The sequence below is a fragment of the Gambusia affinis genome, linkage group LG09 (assembly GCF_019740435.1).
Source record: "Gambusia affinis linkage group LG09, SWU_Gaff_1.0, whole genome shotgun sequence".
NCBI classification, from domain to species: Eukaryota; Metazoa; Chordata; class Actinopteri; order Cyprinodontiformes; family Poeciliidae; genus Gambusia; species Gambusia affinis.
Genome location: NC_057876.1, coordinates 9,167,957 through 9,189,505, shown reverse-complemented (window position 1 = coordinate 9,189,505; position 21,549 = coordinate 9,167,957). Strand labels below are relative to the sequence as shown.

The 21,549-nt window shown below is 39.3% G+C and overlaps 1 protein-coding gene across 2 annotated transcripts in view; it reads left to right on the top strand.

Moving 5' to 3' along the window:
• pdlim7 (PDZ and LIM domain 7) overlaps positions 1-21,549 on the top strand; it is a 37,303-nt gene that overhangs the window by 12,317 nt on the left and 3,437 nt on the right. For both annotated transcript variants that reach the window (XM_044127929.1, XM_044127930.1), the window contains exons 3-9: positions 1,866-2,017; positions 7,475-7,502; positions 8,350-8,546; positions 18,455-18,507; positions 19,115-19,355; positions 19,759-19,939; positions 20,078-20,198. In XM_044127929.1, the coding sequence (XP_043983864.1) occupies positions 1,866-2,017; positions 7,475-7,502; positions 8,350-8,546; positions 18,455-18,507; positions 19,115-19,355; positions 19,759-19,939; positions 20,078-20,198 (973 nt within the window). The remainder of the gene's footprint in view (positions 1-1,865; positions 2,018-7,474; positions 7,503-8,349; positions 8,547-18,454; positions 18,508-19,114; positions 19,356-19,758; positions 19,940-20,077; positions 20,199-21,549) is intronic.

The following is a 21,549-nucleotide window of genomic DNA, read 5'->3' as shown; positions in this document are numbered from 1 at the left end:
CTAAGCCCTTGCTATTCACAGCGTAGCATCTCTGATCTGTGTATTAGAGGGGGTAGAGGACATGGGAGGCCGGGTTGTACGTGTTCATTGCTTTGTGTCTTGTTGTAACATAACTCTATGCTTGACTTCAGCACTGACTAATTCTCTCACAGCCTCAATGACAGAGGGAGAGGATGATGTCATTGCTTTGTCAGTCAGCAGCTTACCTGTCAGACTGAGAAGAGGTGGACGGATCGTTCCAGCTAATGGTATGACTAATGGTAACATCTGGGCCTCGTCTACAGCTGTCAAACATTTATCCTACAGTCACCAGTTACATCTGCAGTAAATCACAAGCTGTCGACTAATGACATCATGGTGACCTTATAATGGCTGTTCCTGGTAGTGCTGAGTGAAACAGACAAACAGGCTCCTCGAGGTAATTATTAGGTGTCAGAGATTACAACAGTGTCAACTGAGAGTGATTGTTTGTGTGTTCAGGTATGAGGTTAGGGGTACAGTAGTATAATGTTGCTATAGGAAATGTTAGAGACTTCCTACACTGTGGTTTGGATGGACAGTTTCTGTTGTTTAGACCTGATGAAGCCAAAGGAATGTTATGTCAGATTTTTCCAACCTCAAAACATGCATTTCTGCCTCTGATTGCTCAGTATGATGGATGGAAACATTAGATGTACAACTCTTCTCTAAATTACTAAGGTTGTTTCAAGGTTTGTTTGACAGTTGGAATGCTAAACACATGCTATCTTGCTCCATTATGGCAGCAGATGTGTTTATGAAGGACGTCCTTGGTCAAAAATGCTCCTATTAGTTTCACACTGTCTAAAAGTTTAGCTTTAAAACTGCAACTTATGGCTTACATTAAGCAATTTATTAATATTTGTGGACAGTTTATGAAAATTTACTGTGGGGAGAGGCAATACATCTGCCATTACAGTTATAGCTTCACAAACATAAATACTGTTTCACCAATGAAACCTTTTTATTAAATCAGTTGCTTCAGTGAACCAGTTAAACTAAGTAGTGCAATTTGACCACAAATAACTGCATTTAATCACGTCTAAAATATTGACATCAATGGATGTTTGTCTGGGGGAAGATTGTTACATTTCAAATTACAAAAGAAAAAATCCCAATGATATATTCTGTTTTTTAACGTTTTTAAACATTGTCATTTAAAGCATATTATTACCAACATAAATCACAATTCATGCCATAATTTTTTCTCCTATACAATAACTTTCCATCTTTAAGTCACTGCTGAAGAAATATTAAAGATGTCGTCATGCATTATCATTGTTTTAGGGAATTTCACTTGCTAATATTATCAATATAATTCATTTTGTACTTTAAATAATCTTTTTATTAATACATATTAACTGTACAATAACCCAAACATTTTTATTTTCAGTATAGTAAAAAAAAAAAAACACCATAAAATGTTCTTGCAATGATGAGCTGCGATAAAGTGAAAGTTTAGACTTTTTGAAGAGGAATCCTGTGGAAACATTTTAAGTAGTTAGTTTATCTGCAGTTAAGGGTAAGAAAACATTTAACAAGCTGTTAAAAGCATTTAAGCTATAATCTGGGTCTTACTAGTTCTGAAATATGAAAAGGAAGCATTAAATTTTTTTTTGAAAATGTTGTATGACTTTCATTTTAAGTAGTTTTTTTTTCTTGTATATTATGTTCATTTTACAAGTTAATTATATTGTAATCAACAGCGTGATCTTTGCAGCCACAAAAGCTCCACCTTTTTCTTCATCCAAGCAGTTTTTTGTTTTTATTCCCCTGAGTGATCACTGTAATTTCCTGTTATACCTGCTCTGATAACCCTCTCGAACTGAATTGTTGTTTTCCTCCAGCTTACACCGGGTGGAAAGGCAGCTCAGGCCGGAGTCGGGGTGGGCGACTGGGTGGTCTCCATCTGTGACGCCAATGCCGAGGATATGACCCACGTGGAAGCACAAAACAAGATTAGAGCAGCAACAGACTCCCTCACTCTCACCCTCAGCAGGTAGGTCGTCTGGAAGCTCATGATGCAACTAAGTGCTAATTTTATCTCATGCACACAGCAGCAGAAACCGCCACAGAGCGTATGGCCTCCTTCATTTTCATTTAGACAAAATTAGATCCCATCAAGACCTTTGAAATTGTTCCCGGACTGTTTGCAAGACACATTGTCATTTCAGTCCACTATCCATTTCTCCAAGGTTTAGGTACAGCTTTAGTTGTATTTCAACAGTGCGTTGTACTTTTAATTTCCAGTCCAATCTTGACGAAACAAATTCTTTCCTGAGGTGCTTTTAACTTTTGATGTTTTTTGAAGTTTTCTTTGTAACTTGTAGCCAAATGATCAAATACATTTTTTTCAAAGGCTTTTCTGTGACTTTCCAAACAATGCTGTGACAAATTATTTGCCTTTTTACAAATGTAATGTTCCAGTTTTGAGTTGCCCTTAAGAGTTTCAGATAATTAAAAAATATATATTTTCAGACGAACATTACCTTAATTCATAGAAAATCTGTTTTCGAGGTTCATAAATTAGTTGGATAAAAGCTTTCCAAACCAACATGACCCTACATAAAAATTTAATTGGAGGGTTTTCGACTATTAACAGCCTGTTTTAAAGTCATCCCACCAAATCTCAATTGGATTTAAGTTCAGACAATCATTTTTCCACCCTAAAAGCGCTAAGCTTTTAAAGTGTTTTTATGTGTTTTGGGTTATTATCCTCGTAAGGTCACAAAATAATAGCTGGATAATTGTCCTTCAGGATGTCTGTTGGAAAACAGGTTCCATCAATTGCAGCAAGTTGTCTGTGTGCTAAAGCAGCCCCAGAGCATTACACTGCCACCACCATGTTTGACGGTTGGCTCTTTTCCTGAAATTCTCTTCTTTTTACCAGATGTGAGGTGATTCCAGAATGTTCCATGTTTGTCTCATCAGTCCACATATTATTTTCCTCAAAGTCCTGAATATCATAAGATGATTTTGGCAACTGTGAGACGGCTCTTCCTGTTCGTTTTTGGCCAGCTGTGCTTTTCTCTCTAGAACTCTTCAATGGTTGCCATTTTTACTCAATCTCAGTCTTATTGTTGAATCAGGAAGAAGGACTTTAAGGCAAGTGAAGTAGTTTAGATCTTCTAGTTTCAGTTGCGACCTCCAGAATCAGCCATTGATGAGCTCTTTGATTAGTTTGATAACCCTAATCAAAGCTTTCTTTGTTTACACATCTACATATTTACAGAAACTTTTAATTTCAACAAGCATTCCATAAACATTCCAAACTGGATTTTTTTTTCTTTCTTCAAACCACAAACTCACACATCGCTTTGGTTTGCTTCAGTACTTAAGTCTGATAAATAACTTTGTATCCAGATGTCAGAGACTTAGTTTCTCATCTGTTCTTGAATTTCTTTAGATCAAGGCATATTAAATGCTGTTTGAAAACTTCTATTTAAGACGGCGGTGCCCAAAGTCTGTCCACAAGGGCTGGTGACCTTCATGTCTTAAATGCTGCCCTGATAAAACAAACCTGAATCAAATGAATGACTCATTAGCAGGTCTATGCAGAGCTAGGTAATATGCAAAGGAAATAATTCAGCTGTTTGACTGAGCTGTATTGGAGCAGAGACTCATCCAAACCCTGCAGAAAACCGACCCTGGAGAACTGGAGCTGGACACGGCTGATTAAAGAGATTTCCTGATTGTACAGGTCAGGCAGTAATCAGGCTTGGATGAAACTGAATCAAAAAAATGTTACCTAATTACATTTAATGCATGATTCAGACAGGTTATATTAAGTGATTTCTTTAAAAAAAATTATTATTCTTGATTTAACAAGGGAAAGGTAATGTTTTAAATGAATTGGTTTGAATAGCTTGTTCCAGTTAAATTAAATAATTTGAGCACTGCATTTTGTATTTACGCAGGTTTTCACACTCTTTTCTTAATATATCTTATACTGTAAAATATTCAAATGTGACAAAAAACCTAAAACAGCTGTAAGTCTATAAGGTAGCAAATAAAACACATGTATACGAATTTGGATGGATGTACTCCAGTCGCCTTTTTCTAATAGAAACAACTTCTATTCAAAGGAGTCAGTTGTCTGAACTTCAAAATGTCAGGAGAAAGGAAACTTTCCTCGGACTAAAACAATGAAATCTTTTAATCAGTACTGAATAGGCCTCCTACGGGCAGCACTTATACCTGCTCACATAAGTCTTGCCAGAAATTCTGACAAAGTGTCAGGAATGCAAAAATGTTTAATCAGTAGCTTAATTATAGGGGGAAAAAAAGATTTTAGTCTCAGAGAAAGATGAAATGTAATCATTCAAGGCCGAAGCACTTTCAATACAAAAGAAGATATCGACTTTCGAAGTAATAAAGCTGAACTTGCTGCTGCCGCGGGACTCGTTTTGATTTTCTTTTTTTTTTTTTTTGATCCTTCATAAGTAATAGGAGTAAAGCTTTGTTATCTCGTTCACCTCATTGTTGCCTGCCAGGAGACTCTGCTTTTAAATTGTTACAACATGCCTTTTTTTTCTTTTTTTTTTTTAATCAGTTAGTTTGAGAGAACAGCTGCAGGGTATTTCAAGTCTCTCCAGACAGCAGCAGAGCCCAAACCGTACAGAGTAGTTTGAGATTTGGTGGTTCTGACTTGTAGGGTATCATTTACAGCATTCGAGGCTTCTAGCAATTTTGTACGATTCATCTCTAAAGTTCAACTAAAGAGCACAGAGGATGTTAATATAAGGCAAAATTACCTTTTAGTTTGTTTTTTGCATGGTAATGCACAATACATACATAGATCTACAATAAGTAGACCAAGTTGTAAATTGGCCTAATCCAGTCACCAACTGGTTTCTTCTTGTGTCTCCAGCCTTAACCAACCAAACTCCTTTAAATGACTGAGAGGGAAATTGGTTTAATTTTTGGAGTTAAATAAACTATGAATGATCATAAAAATTTAAAAGCCCTTGAATTTTTTTCTTAAATAAATGCCTCTTTTATCCCACTCCTGGAATGTTAGAGGAAACTGTCCTTGTTTAATTTATATCTTCTTTTTAATCTTCACTTTATGGTAAAATGGTTTTGATTGACCTTAATAAGTGTTCTTCACACCAGCTCTATTTTTGCTCCACTCTGTGGTTTGCCTCCTCCATTTCTCATCTCCTTATGGAGTCAAGTTTTTGTAAACATTTCACAGTCTTCCTCCTGTCTTTTTTGCACCACTGATTCTTCTATAAATCCCAGGTTTCCTGTTTATCTCACCCCGACCTATTGCTGTTATGCTGAAAGCAAAGCAAATGTTGTTTTCACAGAGGAACTGTTGTCAGTTTTTCTATTTATTTGCATCTTGGCTCACGTCCACTGTTGTTTTATGTCGAGATGGGAAAACAGCTGCATGGCGATGAGAGATACTCTGTTTTAGTTTAGTAACTCATTTTCTTCAGTGCCAATAATCATTTTGTGGTTATGGTTTAAACTATAGGGTCTTTGGTGCAGAGAAATTGAATCACGCAGCATCTCCAAGAAAACATTAGGGTCGTACTTTTAGGCGTCCTCGACTTGCCCGTCGGGATCTGGTTGAATTGTTTGTGATGTGTGCAGGGTCGATTACGGTGCCATTGGGGAGTTCTTTGCGGTGAAATTTCTGACTTTATCTAACATCAGCCTGAAAGCCAAGTATGCATCAACTGAAATTAGCGATCCGTGAAATGAGTTGGAGAATGATCTCATGCCGTTTTCACATTCAGATCCAACGCAGGTCAGAGTCAGCTGGGGAAAACGAATTTCTTCCGAGAAACAGTGATTTAATCACGCACATATCTCTGAGCCAGAATAAACACAGCCACAAGACAGCAATCATACACATTCCTGATATTCCTCATAACATTTGACTCATCAAATTGTGGCTTCCATAAATATAGGCCTATACTTTCCTCTGCCTCTCTGTCCTTTTCAGCTCTGTTGTCATCCTCTATAACTCTGCGCCCTCAGTGGTTGAGCAGGTAATGACAGGAACTGTTAGTCATTCCTTATTGTCACAGGAAGTGTCATTTGTAGCTTGCTGAGAAACTCCTGCCTGAAACAATAAGGGGCGGTTTAACTTGGTGACAACTTTGTGTTGCATTTAAATTTGGATGATAATTTTGTTGTAGAACTAAGTGCAATGTGTGGCTCAAAGTTTAATGTGGAACAAAAAAATTTTAATACACACATTAGATTAGGAATAAATCCCCTTTAAATTTTTTGATTTTCGGTGTTAAATTGGTAATAAATTGCATTTTCCAAAGGACTTTAGATTGAGTTTTCCCTGCAATTTTTTATCATCCTAATCATGACTTATGTCATCCTAGTGAGATGTTGAGTTCAGAGATGGACTAGTATGACATTTATGGCACCTTTCCGATCTTCGTGTTTGAAAACATTTGACTTGCCGATGCTGATCTGAACCACTCTTGATTTTTCTGTAAGGACTAAAACTTATCACCATTGTCTTTTAAGCCTTTGTACCATGAGTGGTTATTATTTATAAAGAGACAATGTCACTGAATGAGAGAGCAGTCATTATTCAACCAGGTTTTACTATTTTATAGCAAAGTATCGGGAGATGACAGCTTAAGTAATCTTTAAATTCATGATTAGCCTTGTTTGTATTAACACCTTTATTTAACTCCCTTCTTTCCAAAAGTCTGCCAGCAATTCAGGAATACATTGCCTGACATCTGACTCTCTGCTGTATGAGCCTGAATAAGTTGCTTGGCTTTTCACAGCTGTTTTGCGTTGTCTTCATTCATAAACACCTTTCTGATACCAAGTAGTTAATTTCAGTAACAACTTCTCTACTGAAGCATATTGTTGTTAATGTTGTGACATTTCTGGTTTAGATTGAATCAAGCAGCACAGACTCCAGAGGATTAAACAGTTTGTGGGCTTTTCTTGTAAAGCCCATAATTGGGACAAGAAGAAGCCTTTCAATCAGTTTTGTTAATCAAACTGATTTTCCACTTTCATTTGAGATGAAAATATTTTAATCTTCACCTCCAATTGTAATTTAAATATGATGTTAAGCTTCAGTAAAAACGATAAAACACTAAGGCAAAAAGGTATAATTCCTTTTTCCTGAATGTCATTATCAAAAGTTCCTCCAGCAGGACCTATATTTTTAATGTTTCACATTAACATGGCTTAACTTTGTTCAGATTTTGTCATTTGTGTAATTTAATTTGAGCCATCGAATGATTCATATGGAATCTAATCTTCTACTGTGATCCTGTCAAAGCATTTCTGTCTACAACAACTTTTAAGTGAAAACTTTAAAGTGTTTTTTACTTGCAGAGTACTTGATTTTATTAAGATATTCAGGTCAGCTTTGAGTGCAGTTTATGTTGATGCTGATCAACGTAAGAGTCGAAGAAAGACTAACATCTTGATTTTTTTTGTTCTCTTCTTTTTTCTTTAGAGCTCTTAAAGGAGGTGAAGAGAGGAAGGTAAGAACATATTTATCCTTCACTGTGAGCTGACTCCTTTGTGAACTCCTGGATGGTTTGTAATGGCATGGAGCGTTTTTTTAAATGGGAAACCTCCTGTACTCTTTACTCACTCTTGGATTAAAGGCTGTAATATGCCACTTTGTGTTTAAATGAATCTGAATCACCTGCATTGTCCATCACGGTGCATTACCCAAACACCAGCAAGTGAGGATCAAGTGCTTGCGACTATATAACGACTGTAGTTTCGATCGTCACACCTTGCACAATCCCCGACACCTGAATAAGTATTGATTCATTCAGTCTCTTTGTGAGGCCTTTTGGCAGCTACTTTGACCAACTGATTGAACTTTTCACAGCATAATGGAGTCATGAACCGCTCTGTGTTGGTAAAGCAGCTGGCACATGCATGCAAACAGTCAATGTTCCGTTTTAGTAGGCGTTCAGCACCCCACACATAATGTTCGGTTAGAAATCTCATTAGTGAGAGATGATGGTTATACATGACACATTCTCACTTTGAGCGTTTTCATTTCAACTGCAGCAGCAGATTACTTTGGCCACTTCCTGGCTGATAGCCAACACAAATAAAATAGCAGTGTCCGCACTTCTCAACCGCTCCTTCTGTCTGTGTGGAGAAAAGCCTGCAGGCTCTGACAGAGCTGCTGCTGCAGCTGGAGTACACTCTAATCATTTGCTGAGAGACTGAAAAAAAAAACCAAGCTTGATGGGATTGTGCAAGAGCAGACCTTTTTTTCTTTTTGTTGTTTTTATTTTGTGCGTGTCAAATGTCTAACTGCATGTTGTGCCCTGTGCTGCATTGTCTCCCTCTCCCACACCCACGCAGGACTCGCTTTCCTCGGCTTCTGCTCCGCCAAAGTACTCCTTTGCCCCAAGCACAACCATTAACAAGATGGCGAGGCCATTTACAGCCGGGGGTGCTAGCACTAACTCAGGACCCGTTATTAAACCTGTGGCCTACACACCTAAGTTTAACACCGCGCACTCGCCGGGCCTCGCCAGCACGCAGCAACCTCAGAATGGGTAGGTGGAAAAATGAGCGCACTTACCTTCAGAGCTGCAATGTGACTAATGTGGGTTTTTTTTTTTACGATGTTCTTGAAGTCTCATTATTCTGGCGTCTCATTAAAAAGAGAAAGTAACTCCTTCAGTATCGAAGAGAAAGTAGTTCAGTCACTGCTGCTGTGTACTGCCAAAATTATGTCACCATGTAAAAAACATTACAGAGTAGATAAACACAGCTAATGTATGCTGACTCACTGCTCAACTCAACGTAATATGTTTGCCACCAGATGGCAAACATTGAATGTGCTTTAGATTGATAGCCTTGGAGTTTTAGTGCCACTTGCTGCACTGAGCTGGAATATGCTCCATTTAATACATCCTTACAGAGAAGACAAAAAGCTAATTTAACCTAAGATATGGATGGAGGCCATTAGTCATCACTGTATGACTGTGTAGTCTCCTTTACATTCACTATAAATGATTGGTAAATGGCAAAACTTTACAAAATCCACCAGAAATTGAATCAGTGGTCTATTGAAAGCACTATCTATATTTATTGGCACCATTGGTAAAGAGGTGCACAAAGCCTCAATGTATTCATGGATTTTCCAGGCACATGGTGCCTTTCCTTAGCAGAATCAAGTAACTATGTTACCTTCAGTTGAAGGTAACATTTTAAGTCATCCAACATGACTTAAAAAATTAATTGATGTCACCTCTGTCGCCTTGAAATTGGGCCTCTGTTTCTTTAAGAAGCTTCTTCTCTTTCCTACACTACACCTTCAGTACAACAGTGCTTCTCCACGATGCTGTTTGCATCCATTCTTGGGAGCTGTGGACTGAAAAGTAGTTTGTATGATGAGCTCAGCAGACTCACAACTCCAATCAATTGCTGCTGTTTTTAGTCTGTTTCTCAAACATGCATCAAAAAAATCCAAGCAACACTCCAGGTATGCTTTTGATGAGCGATTGACACTTTAAAATGATACAAAGATAAAAAATGGAGATTTTACAGTCATACCCCACTCTTTAATATAAATTAATTCAGTAGCAGAATCTCACACTGTGTTAAGACTGACGCATGTTCTTGTTCGTAAGACTGCATGTACATGCGTATTCAGGTAGGCAGACTTTCAGAACAAGTTAAAGTACTTATAAAACAAAATGGACGTACCAGGAAGACAAAGACGTTGGTAACAGGCAAGTGAAACAGTCTGTCCTTCAACGTCATATCTGTTCTCCTTTTCAAAGAAACTAAATTCTTTGAAGCATTTTTTCATGTTCAGCTACATTTACTCTCTCCTGAATATTTTTCAAGGATACTTAGAAGAATAAACTCAAATCCTAACCAATTCTAAAAGTGGCTGCGTGGCATTGAAGAGTCTTCAAGGAAAGGATTGGCCGCTTCTAGTAATTTGGGTAATGGTGGTGCTCTGCTTGTAGCTGCTACCGAAATTTGGTCCGCCTCTTTATTTAGCCCCACTCGTAAACTCTGACTTCTCACAGAGCTTTATTTGCACACTCCAAGTAGACTGAATGCAGAGTTTGAAAATTATGTGTAGCTGCAATAATTAGTGATAGTTTTTCTTAAGATATTCTCCTCAGAATTTGGATGTAATGTGTAATGTACCCAGGTTAGGAGTGCAAAGACAGGTTTTGTGATTTATTTTCCTCTGCGGATATTACACCAACATCATGTGTCACTGCTGTGGCATTTATCATTATTCACGGGGTTTCGGAGTACAACAAAGATTTGACTAACTCCGGTGCCATGGAAATTAGGCAGAGGAGGGTTTTTTTTGTTTTTCCTTGGCAGGAACATCAATTTACATCCCCGTGAAAAGCAAAAGGGGACAAGAGGAGCGGCACAGCCAAAGGTTTTGTGCCAGTCTTCTGACTCATTCTGGGTCAGAGTGACAGCAGATGATTTGACAAACAATGCTGTCCTTCTCTCTCCGAGCTTGTTGACAATAACAGCATGTCTCGTGTCACTTCTCGCGTGCTATCTGCATATCTTCTGCTGTGTTTGGCCTTCGTCACATATTGACATGTTCCGTTTCTTTTCCCTCCCTTCCCCTCAAGCTGAGCTCTGACCTCTTTCTCTCACTTTGTGTTTTCCTCCTTTCTTTTCACTTCACAGATGGAAGTCTTTGACAAGTTAGTATACTTCTTTGGATTTTTACAGTCCTGTACAAAAGAAAGTTTGCATTTGAATTGCCAGTTTGGATCAATGTAAATAGCTTCTAAAATTTTGTTTGAGTTGATCTTAAGATTCCTTGGCATATTTAGCTGTTCATTTTATTTACAAGATGGACTGATTACACAAAAAACATAAAGTAAACAAAATACAATTTCTGTAAACCGCACAGGGTCAATACTATTTGTACATGTTTAAATATTTGAGAACCCTCACTAATATTTGAATAAATGTGCTCTAACTTGGACACAGAAAGCATCCAGTAACAACCCGCTATTGGACAATTATAATAAAAGTCTGGGTGCATGTATCTTTTTGAGAACGTGTGTGTAACATTTCTCCTTTTAATTGAAGAAAATCCACAATAAATTGAAACTGAATCCTATTTTTTGTTTGAAATGAATTGAGCTTGTTTTTGTATCATCCTTCAGCCCCGGCTCAAGAACATTTCATATAAACCTTTAAAAGACCTAAATTAATCTGGCATTTATGCCCATGATTATGACGCAACATTCAAAGGGTCATGACCCTCACCAACTGCGCCACTTAACCACGCGAAGCGCCATGACAAACACTGGAAGTGAGAGACGGGAGTATTGACTCATCATGTTAACTAACTGATCAGTACCGGATTATTCCCTCTGAAATCATAAACATTGTAAATATGAATAATTTCTTCCTTTATTTCTGCTGTTTTTAGGCGAAAGGGAAACGAGCTTCATTTTAACTTCAGCTCTTGATCTATCGAAATCACATACCGTTTACTCTTCTCTTGTTTTGCGTCCTTATTTGTTTTCTGGTCTGTTCCACAGGGGCGAAGCCACTTATTATGATGATATATACCAACAGTCCAAGTAAGAGGCAGCTGCATGCAAGCTGGTTTGTCAGCTCAGTAGCTTATTATGATCAGGTTGTTTATGAAAAGATAGTGAGCAGCAGATGCTCTTTGGTGCATTGGTTTACAGAATGGAGATGGCAATTCATTAGTGAGCATTCATCTTCTCTCCTCGTCTCGCTTGTTGATGAATGTACGCTACAGTTGACCTAGAGCTATGTTAGAAAGATGATTGAAAGGGGGGGAAAAAAGCTTCTTATGCAGCTTCTGAAGTTGTTTATCAAAAATAAAACCCTTCGTATATTATATTTTTTTGTCTGTAAGATGGGAGTTATCTGCTTTGTGAAGCAATAGGAGCCCTGGTGTGCAAAGCAGATCTTTGCATAAATGGCTGCATGGTGTGGATATGTTCAGATGGGATGGTGTTAACCATGCCTGCTGTTTGCTCCTGCTGCTGCTGCTGCCTATGTGTGCAGGCACGGCCTCAGGGTGGAGAACGTGCCCTGTTTTATCCCTAACGATCGCAGCAAGAAGAGGCTGATCGAGGACACCGAGGACTGGCAGCCCCGCACCGGCACCACCCAGTCTCGCTCCTTCCGCATCCTGGCCCAGCTCACGGGCACCGACTTCAGTAAGTCACAGCCTGAGCCGGGCGGACAGGACAGTCGGATAGGTCGGGGTGTGAAGGGGAAGAGGAGATCACATGTAGGAGGGAGGCTGCTGCCGATTTGATGTGATCTGATAATAGAGGCTCTCAGTGAGGGTGACAGATGAGTGAGTGACACAGGAAGGTAGATGGCAGCTTTGTCCATTTTTTACCGATTTCCAGATGTCTACAGTGGCAGCTATGAACTTATTTCCTTGCATCTGTCAGTTCCCCGACATGTCAGCTAGAAAAATGGGAGAAAACAGTAGAAAGCATAGCGTCTTATTCATCGTTATGACTACTTTGAATAAAACAGAATAGGTGAGTATTTCCTTAAAAAGCAGCACTGTCTGATATCTTTATCTTTCCTGGATCTCTCAGTGCAGGACCCAGATGATGAGACTATGAAGAGGTCAAGGTAAACTCCTGATCGCAGTCATGACTGCTTGTGTTTGTGCTATGGTTTGTTTTGCAAAAGCTTTCATCCAGGCGTTTTGCTTTAAACGCATCTCTAGTTTTAATCTTCCATTAGCAGCTCGGTCTGATTTGGCTGCTTGAGGTGACGTGAGCGTTGTGCATGCGTTATACTTTGACATTTGCAAAAGGTGTGCTGTTCAGAACAGAGTCTGGTATGTTGCTTAATGTAAACCGAAAACATTTGTTTTTGCAAGTAAATTGTTCATTGGCATGTTTTACGTTATCAAGTTTCAGCAAATGTAATGTTATTTAAATTAAAATCATTTTTAGCTGCATGCAGACTGCAAACAGGAAGAGATGGCACTTTTTTAAAACTCTTCCTGTGATGTTGCTTTTTATAAACAACGGAAAATCCTGAAAATAGTAATTTAGTTGTTTTGATTGATTGGAATGATCAAGTGTTAAACATCCGTGATTGGTTGAAGTAGAAAGATAATTTGAAAGTGAAGTAGGATCATCAGTGGGGGTAATAATTAATTGTGACGAGCTCCATTTGATTATAACAGTGATCAGCTTGTATTGTGGTGCAAAACCAAACTTATTTTGAAAAAATTGGGAATACTGTTGATGGTACTCAAGCTGAAGAGTGTCTCAAAAGTTGAGGTAATTTCAGGAGATTCTGAACTATTGGCAGTAATGCTTCAATAACAAATGTCGATGTCTGTAATAACCCTGAAGAGGCTCTAAGGCAGGGCTCTGCAACCTGATGCTGAGCTGCAAGTGGCTCTTCGGGGCCTCCGCAGTGGCTCTTAATAGCTCTGGCCAAAAATGAAAAAGTCTGAGTGAGTAATGTCTTAAGAAATCAAAGTAACGAGGGAAAAATGTTGATTTTAGCTATTTTGTCCCACTGGGGCAGGAAAAATTGAAGCACAGAGAAAAAAAAAAGACAAGTCTTTAGCATAAAAATTGGAACTAATTTGTTTTGGTAGAGATTTATCTTTTGTTGGAGGACCATGTAATTTTGTGACCTCAAGCATATTTGATGTTGCTGGACCTACGGCAAAAAGGACTCTTCATGTTGTAAAGGCTGCTGACACAGTCATATGGGGAACTCCTAAGCAGCTAAATAATTGTTCTGCTTCATTTCATGCATGCATTTGAAGAAGCTGAACAAGAATTTACAAAGGAAGAGGCACTTGGTCTCCACAGGGTATCAATTCCTGGAAACATATTGGGAAAGTAATCAGAAGTATGCAAAATCATGTTTTTGACAGAGGTTTTCCCTTTGTCTGATTAGATGACGCAACATATTTAATTAAAACTGTAAAGTTTTGACCTAAAAAAGCTGCTTTCTGATGGGGACTATATAACTTAATACCTAAAATCCAGACAGTTTAGTTTAATTCAGCATTATCTGAATATTTGGCATCTCAAAAGAACATTTCAAACACATTATGACACAATATTTTCTCTGCAAATCTTGTATATTATTTTGCAGTGTAGCCTTTCTGGCCTGTTATTTTTCCTGTAATCTGTCATCTTGTCAATTCATTCACTTTACTCCACTTTCTGCTATTGTGTTTTATTCATTTTCTCTCCTTTACTCCATCTCCTCCTTGTCTGTCTCTCCGTTTTTCGTATCTGTGTTGCCTCCGGTCAGGGAAAAGTTCCTCACTGAGATTCAGAGTCCTCGTTACGCCCGTCTGAGAGACTGGCACCACGACAGGTCCGCTCGCGCCCTCAATATCAAAGTCTGAGCGACGCGCCAGGAGTTCCCCCCCCCCCGGAGACGGAACCTGCTCACGATAGCCACACCACAAAGACGGCGAAGATTAATCCAACTGTCAATTGGTGCTTTGCAAACTCACCTTTCACATGCGAATGGGGTGAAAAAACAAATAGGGAAGTTTGTGGAAACAGAAAAAAAAAAAAAAAAAAAGAAACTCAAAAAGAAACAAAGTTTAGATGATAAAGTCCAGAGTGGAGCCTTGCATTCTGAGCCTTAGTGGGAAAGTCTATCTTTGAATTTCCGACTTGACTAGTTACTATTTCAATGCATTGCTGGGAGTAAACTGGTGCGAAGATGGGACTCCTTTTACATGTCTGGGGCTTAGATATGTCTCTTTCTTTGCATGTTTACAGTCATCTATAAGTTGTCATTACTTATCTTCTCATCAAGCTTCAAGAAAGAAAAGCAAAAAAAAACATTGTGCTTTGTTTTTTTCCTCCTGCTGTTATCACTAATAACTAAAACATAAAAAAAATCAAAAAAAAAAAAGATCTTCTGTTTCTCTGTCCTTTTTTTCCCCCCATCTTGTCCGTATTGTTTGAACTCGGGATACATCACTTGATAGACACTTTTTTTTCTCTCTCGCTCAGTTTTTCCATGACTGACAGAATTATGTAGAAGCGTCCCAGTTTTTATGTGTTCCTGATTTAATGGGTGGTGTTCTTTGAGGTCAGCGTTCACAGCTTACTTTTATTTCCCGCAAGAGAACGTTTTTGTGCATTTAGGCTTAAAAGCAACAAATGGGCACACACATCAAATAATGCATAGTCGTTCGGGTCAGAGGAGAGCTGTGAGGAAATTCAACTTCTTCTCTGCTGCTCCTCGAAATAAACACCGATAGGCATTCAGAACGTAATAATAAACAGATCAACATGACTATTTACATCAAAGTTACCTCTGTGCTTTAGTGTTTTTGTAAACACTAAAGCAACACCTCAAACAACACCTCAATCCCCCCTTATTTAGCTCAGGTGTAAAGATATAATAGAAAACTAGTAGCTAGTTCCAGGGGGAGTGGAATTATACGTTTTCACTAAAGCTACGTCGAAATCATCTGTAAATGTATTAAAATGCACATTTGCTGTGAATCCAGTAAAGGTAAATGTGTGACAGTTTGGTGGTGTTGGGAATCCAATACCCTAAATGTTTTATGAATAATTTTTTTCTGAAAGATGATTATTGTTGTTGGCGACTGCTGGCTGACTAACCAGCTCACTGAGGCCAGAAAGAGCTGTGGAGGTAGAGTGTTAATTCATAGTTCAAAAGGAGCCCTTGTTAATGAAGAAGCTATATAAACAGGTAATTTTTCAGCTAAGTTATTATATGTTGTAAACAGCTTTTACCTTGGTAAGGCCCTAATGTTTACCTCTGGTTAGCATCTGTAAATATGGTTGAGAAACTTGGTTGTTGGAGCCTAAAACCAGCAACCAAGTTAAGGTAAAACATACACGTTTTTCCAGTGCATCTCAGATTTAGGTCTGGACTTTAACTAGGTCTAACATATGCTTTGGGGTTAAGGTTCAAAACCAGGGTTATAATTTATTTAAATCTTTGTTTGTAATGAATAAGTGTAAATGTGAAATATTTAAAAAGTTGAAGGTATTTGACCAAAAAACAGAGAGACACATCATAAACTTCTCCTTTCTGCCCTGTTTGTCTTTCCTACACTCACAATACTGTAGAGCTCCATTACAAAGTAAAGATTTGTCAGAGTCTATATAGTTCCTTAAAATAAAATAAAAAATTAAAAAGTCATCTTTTGCAGCCAGATGCTGAACTGCCAACAAACTCCAGCAATTTATTTATTTATTTATTTTTCACATCGATCTGGTCGGCGAATCCCAGAGGAGAGCAAGCTAGACAACGGAGGTGAATGTGATATCCCAGGTGTAAGAGGCAGAACGACATGTGAAAGTAAACGTTGCACTTTGGAGGGGAAAAAGATCTCCGACACAGTAAAAAGGCACCTGCTTCACATCACACCTTTTGCTGACAGGAGGAGAATCGTGGGGGATTTTGAAGGCTGCGGAAATGTCAAGAAAACACAATCCAGGTCGCTCCAGGTGGGAGAAACCCGGCATCAAGGATGTTGAGCGATTTGCACCTCTGACCTTCACTTAGAGAAGCGCAACTAACAAAACCTCCTAAAGTTGTGTGAAACTGGCCTGTTGCCATGTAGGGCAACCAGACAGGGGGAGAGTAAACCAAGGTCAGCGTGGTTTGACCAGGACGTGGCTTTGTGAGTTGTTAGGTTGGGTCCCAGAAGGCGCAGTCTATCAGTGTGCGGAGTAAAGACCGGCTGACCCAGGGTCTGCGTGCCAAACACTCTGTAAGAGGCGCTGCCCTTCATTTAACCTGGACACCAGAGATCCCTCTCATTCTGCCTTCCTTTTGCTCTGTTCGCCTGTATTTTTCTCAGCCAGAAGGTCTTACCTTCCTGAACCTCTCCACTGTCAGCCATCTTATTTCTCTAGACATCTGAGGTTCAGCTGCCTTTATTATTAAAAACACACCGTATGGAGAAGGTTTTTCCTTCCAACCAGAGCTTTATGTTTTCTCTCTTTCCGGCCATAAAACTAGTAAGAAATCTTGCAGCTTCTCCCATCTCCAGAAGTTGCACAATCTTCTTTGTCTGAAGTTCATGTTTTGGTTTTTTGGGGGGGGTTTTTTGGGATTCATAAGCAGAACAATCAATACATGGATTGAGATGCTACAGGATGAGTTTGATGGAGGGTGATTGAGTTCGCAGCTTTCTCTTATCTAATGAGACACAATTTCATGATGTTTCATTAGTGGATGGTGGATGGCACAGCTGATGTAAACATGAGTGATGCCTAAAGCAGGGTGACATTTTTTCCCCTCCTTCTCCTTTCTCATGATAAAACCTCTCCAGAGCTCAGTGTGTTGGCTCAGAAGTTTGTTTTTTTTTGTTTTTTTTCCTTCAGTCATGGTTTGAAGATTGTCGGAAATATAGTTGCGCTTGCTGCGGGTAACAGAACTTTGAAATGAGGGAAGCTCTTTATTTCAGTGCTCCTTCACATGCAGGCTTGAAACGAGCTCCTCTGCATCCAGATCTGCCAAGGATACGTTTCAGCGCTTCTGCCTGTGAACGATGTCAGACACTCAGCTGATTTTTTTTTTTACGGGGCTGCTTATTACCCTCATTTGAGCAGAAGCTTTTGAATATCTCTTATTAACTCGAGTCGGAAGTGTTTACTGAATGTACATCTGCTGGGCAGCCTTGGGTTTTTGAAGCAAATTAAATGATGCGATTCTGCCTCTCAAAAGCTTTGGATAATCATGGAAAATGTTCTGCAGACACGACGACTAAACGTAAGCCTCTCGCTTGATTTCGTCACTACTGGAGAAACCTGTAATGTGGTGTGTTTTCTTCAACTTTAAACCTCATGTGCAGATTCATCTTAATAAATTGGAATATTATCAAAACGTTAATCTCAGTATTTCAGTTCAAAAAGCAAGACACATGTTTATTTGTTGTATTTTGAGTATTTAAATTAGATTATTATGCCTTAATGAGACTTTTCTTTGAAAAATAAGGTTGCACAATTTAATTTCAATAGATAAATCTTGCTTTTATGCACAGCTGACTTTCCCTCACATGAAGGGTAAATCACTTAAAGTTAAGATAAGATTGGTAAGATAACTGAGCTGATATTTCTCTATTAAAAATTCTATATTTTTTAATCGTCTTGTTTAATATTCTAATTGCTTGAGAAACTGGATTTCAGCTTTTTACCAGCTGTAAGCCACTCAGTCACTCTGTTTGTCCTGAATCTATACAAGTTTTTCCACCTTTTGAATTCTTACAAATAAATAAATCAATTGCTCAGTGGTGCTTTGATGTAAACCAGTGATTTCCAGCTCTCCTTATGGAGACTGGTGCTCCAACGCCACCATGCAGAAGCCAATACAGATGGACATGAATGCTGATATTCTGACATGACATTCAGTCTGAAGGTGTCTTGGTTACTGAGCAAAAGTGTGTTGTATTTTTTCCTAATTAGTCATTTTCTCTCCGCAGCCTCGAGCCAACTCCTTCCTCTGCCAAGACCCAAGTTGCAGATAAACCAGATGGTGAGTTTCTGCTCCCACTGATGCATAAACCGAACCCCAGCAGCATCTGGGGGAGGTTACGCTAATAGATTATTATTCTTAAGTGTTAATAGGTGCTCATGAGCTGACTGCCGCTTGAAAAGAGAGTGCTTTATAAAAGCTAAAAGTAGGTTTGGGCGATATGGACTTTAAAGTTTTGTCACAATTTTCTCTGGCTATATTGCTATAGCGATAAAAGTGACAATAAGAACTACTTATTCTGTCTTTTTTTTTTTTAGGCACTGTGAGTCACAACAATTGTAGCCCCACAATCACAAATGCTGCTTTTGAAAAATATTCCCATTTACTTCTTGAAGACACCAGTCACATAAGGAAGTGTGATTATCATTAAAATGCTCCCAGTAACTGCATTTACTCACATTTGCAAATTTATTTATATTCATTGATTCTCTCATTGATCAAACAGGGGAGGAAATTGTAAAAATAACAATCCCGGCAATGCAGGGTTTTTTTTTGTTGTAAACGTCATTAAATAGAATTTATCATAATGATAAATCTTATCATGACAAGAAGTTTATCGCAATAAATGCTCACCCCTAGCTAAAATCGCCCGTATATCCAACCCCAGGTTCAAAAACGGCAGCGGCGGCGGGAACTTCTGGTCCCTCCTGCAGACCGCCGTGGGTCACAGACCCGAAATTTGCTGATCGCTATCGGCCGGACAAAACCAGTACCGTGGTGACCCAACACCAGCAGCCAGTCCAGCCGACGCCCATGCAGAACCGCAGCTCCATCCTGCAGGCGGCGCAGCAGGCGCCTGAAGACAGCGGGAGGACCCCGGTGTGTGGCGCCTGCAACAAAATCATCAGGTAACTCCGTCCCACAGCATCTGCGCCGTGGAATAATGTCGCTGTTTGCTCCTTCCAGAGTCCTGTTTGAATAATTTAAGGTGGTTAATATGCACAACGGCAGGCTGCGTGTCTGCTGCAAATTAAGGCCGTCAGCATAATTCACAGCGTCTGGAGACATCTTTTATCACAGAGGACAAGGATTATCCTGTCATCTCTGTGAGAGACCTTAGTTCTTATTCTGCTAGCAAACAGAGGAGCTGTTCTTCAACATGCAAAGACACAGAGCGCTTAGGAGAGCTGAAAACATGCCTAGTTTGTGTTTACAGAGATCACTGGGCTTCTGCTGGCTGCTATTGTTAGTGCATCTCTGTTTTGCAGTGGATTCTAGAGTGAACTCTGATGCGATGTGAATGTTTTCCAGGGGTCGGTACCTGGTGGCACTGGGGCGTTCCTGGCACCCAGAGGAGTTCACATGCTCCCAGTGTAAGGCGGTCCTGGAGGAGGGCGGCTTCTTTGAGGAAAGGGGCTCCGTCTACTGCACAAAGTGCCACGATAACCGCTACGCGCCCAACTGTGCCAAGTGCAAGAAGATAATAACAGGGGTAAAGCCAGAAAAATCCGCTCGAAATCCGTTAATACACGGGAGGTGTATCGAATGTGAAAAATGATATAGTCGTTCCTCTGCGAGGAGATTATGTTCCCCACGGCCGGCCTGATGCAAATCTTTCATCCGCTTGCAGGAAATCATGCACGCCCTGAAGATGACCTACCACGTTCAGTGTTTCAAGTGTGCAGCCTGTAAGAATCCCATCAGGAACCAGGCCTTCTACATGGAGGAGGGCGAGCCTTACTGTGAGAGAGGTGAGACACCGGACAGCACACAATGCACTCCCCGGGTTCAGTGTCCATCTGACACACACACACAAACATCTTCACACTCCCAACCTGGGCTTCTATTGCAAATGTGCGCAAAGCTTCGTCAATATTCTGCTAATCTCGGAAAAAGCACAATTTCGCAGTTAAATAAGAAATGCGATTAAAATCACATGTGAGTAAGTTTTTCACGCAACAGATCATTAAAAAACTTTCCACCAGTAATAACACTCGGTTGTTGATCACTGTGATTTTGAGACGGCGGAAAAAAAAATCTCATCTTGGCGCGAAAAACCTTTTAGCGAAAAATGTGAGTTTTTTTTCAAAATCAGTGTTTCCGATTTTGCAGATTTATATTCTTAATTACAATTTGTGCGATTATATGGTCAGTAGAAGCACAGCTACATCTGCTGCTTTCGCGCCTCGGTAAAGTGATCCCTATGATGCATGTCCTCTCTTAATATGCAATGTAACAATCTCCACAAAATAGGGTGAGAAACTAAAATGTTAATGCTTCTATCACAGATATAAAAAATGTGAAAGCCTTTTAGGAATGTTGCAGTGGGAATGCTTGGTTAATGGCATGTTTAAATATGTTTGTACTCAAGTGTTGGGGTTATTTAGCGGCTCTCCATTTATTAAAGTTTCGTTGTTTTTTTTTTTTGTTTTGTTTTTGTTTTATGACTTATCCTTTATGACTTAAAATGGCTGAGATGCTGAATGACTCTCCGGCGTCATCCAACATCACCCGATGTGACTAAGCTTCCAGTGTTTTTTTTGTTTGTTTGTTTTCTCAGAAGGATGAAGAAACATACGTGGGATACAAATGTTTTATCATCTTTCTAACATGACAAAATGTGCAGTAGTTCAAAGGGTATAAATACTTTTTTCCAAAGCACTGCATGTGGGTTTTGGTGGATCTGTTGAGGGTGGAAGCGTAGACAGACAGTGACATTCAGAAAGGAAAAAAAAAAATTGTAACGGGAAGCTTATTTTGAAATCAAAGATAAAGTCAGACTCCATTTAACAGCGACATAATACAAAGCTTTGGCCAAAAAAAAAAAAAAAGTGCTGAAAATCTGCATGCACAGATTGATTAGTTCCACTGCCAACTGAGAAACATCTCAACCCGTGTAACTTCACGCCCGGATCCGATGCTACATATTTATTATAAATGCTTACTGGTGAGAAATCCACGGGTGGAGTGAGGAGGGCTGACACATTATCGCACAGCGTTGACTTTGTGATGGATGTTTGATCTTTTCCCTTCAGACGGAGGAAGCAGTTCAGGCCACAGAACAGAAGAAATGCAGCCACTGGGTGGAACAAAGGACTTTCT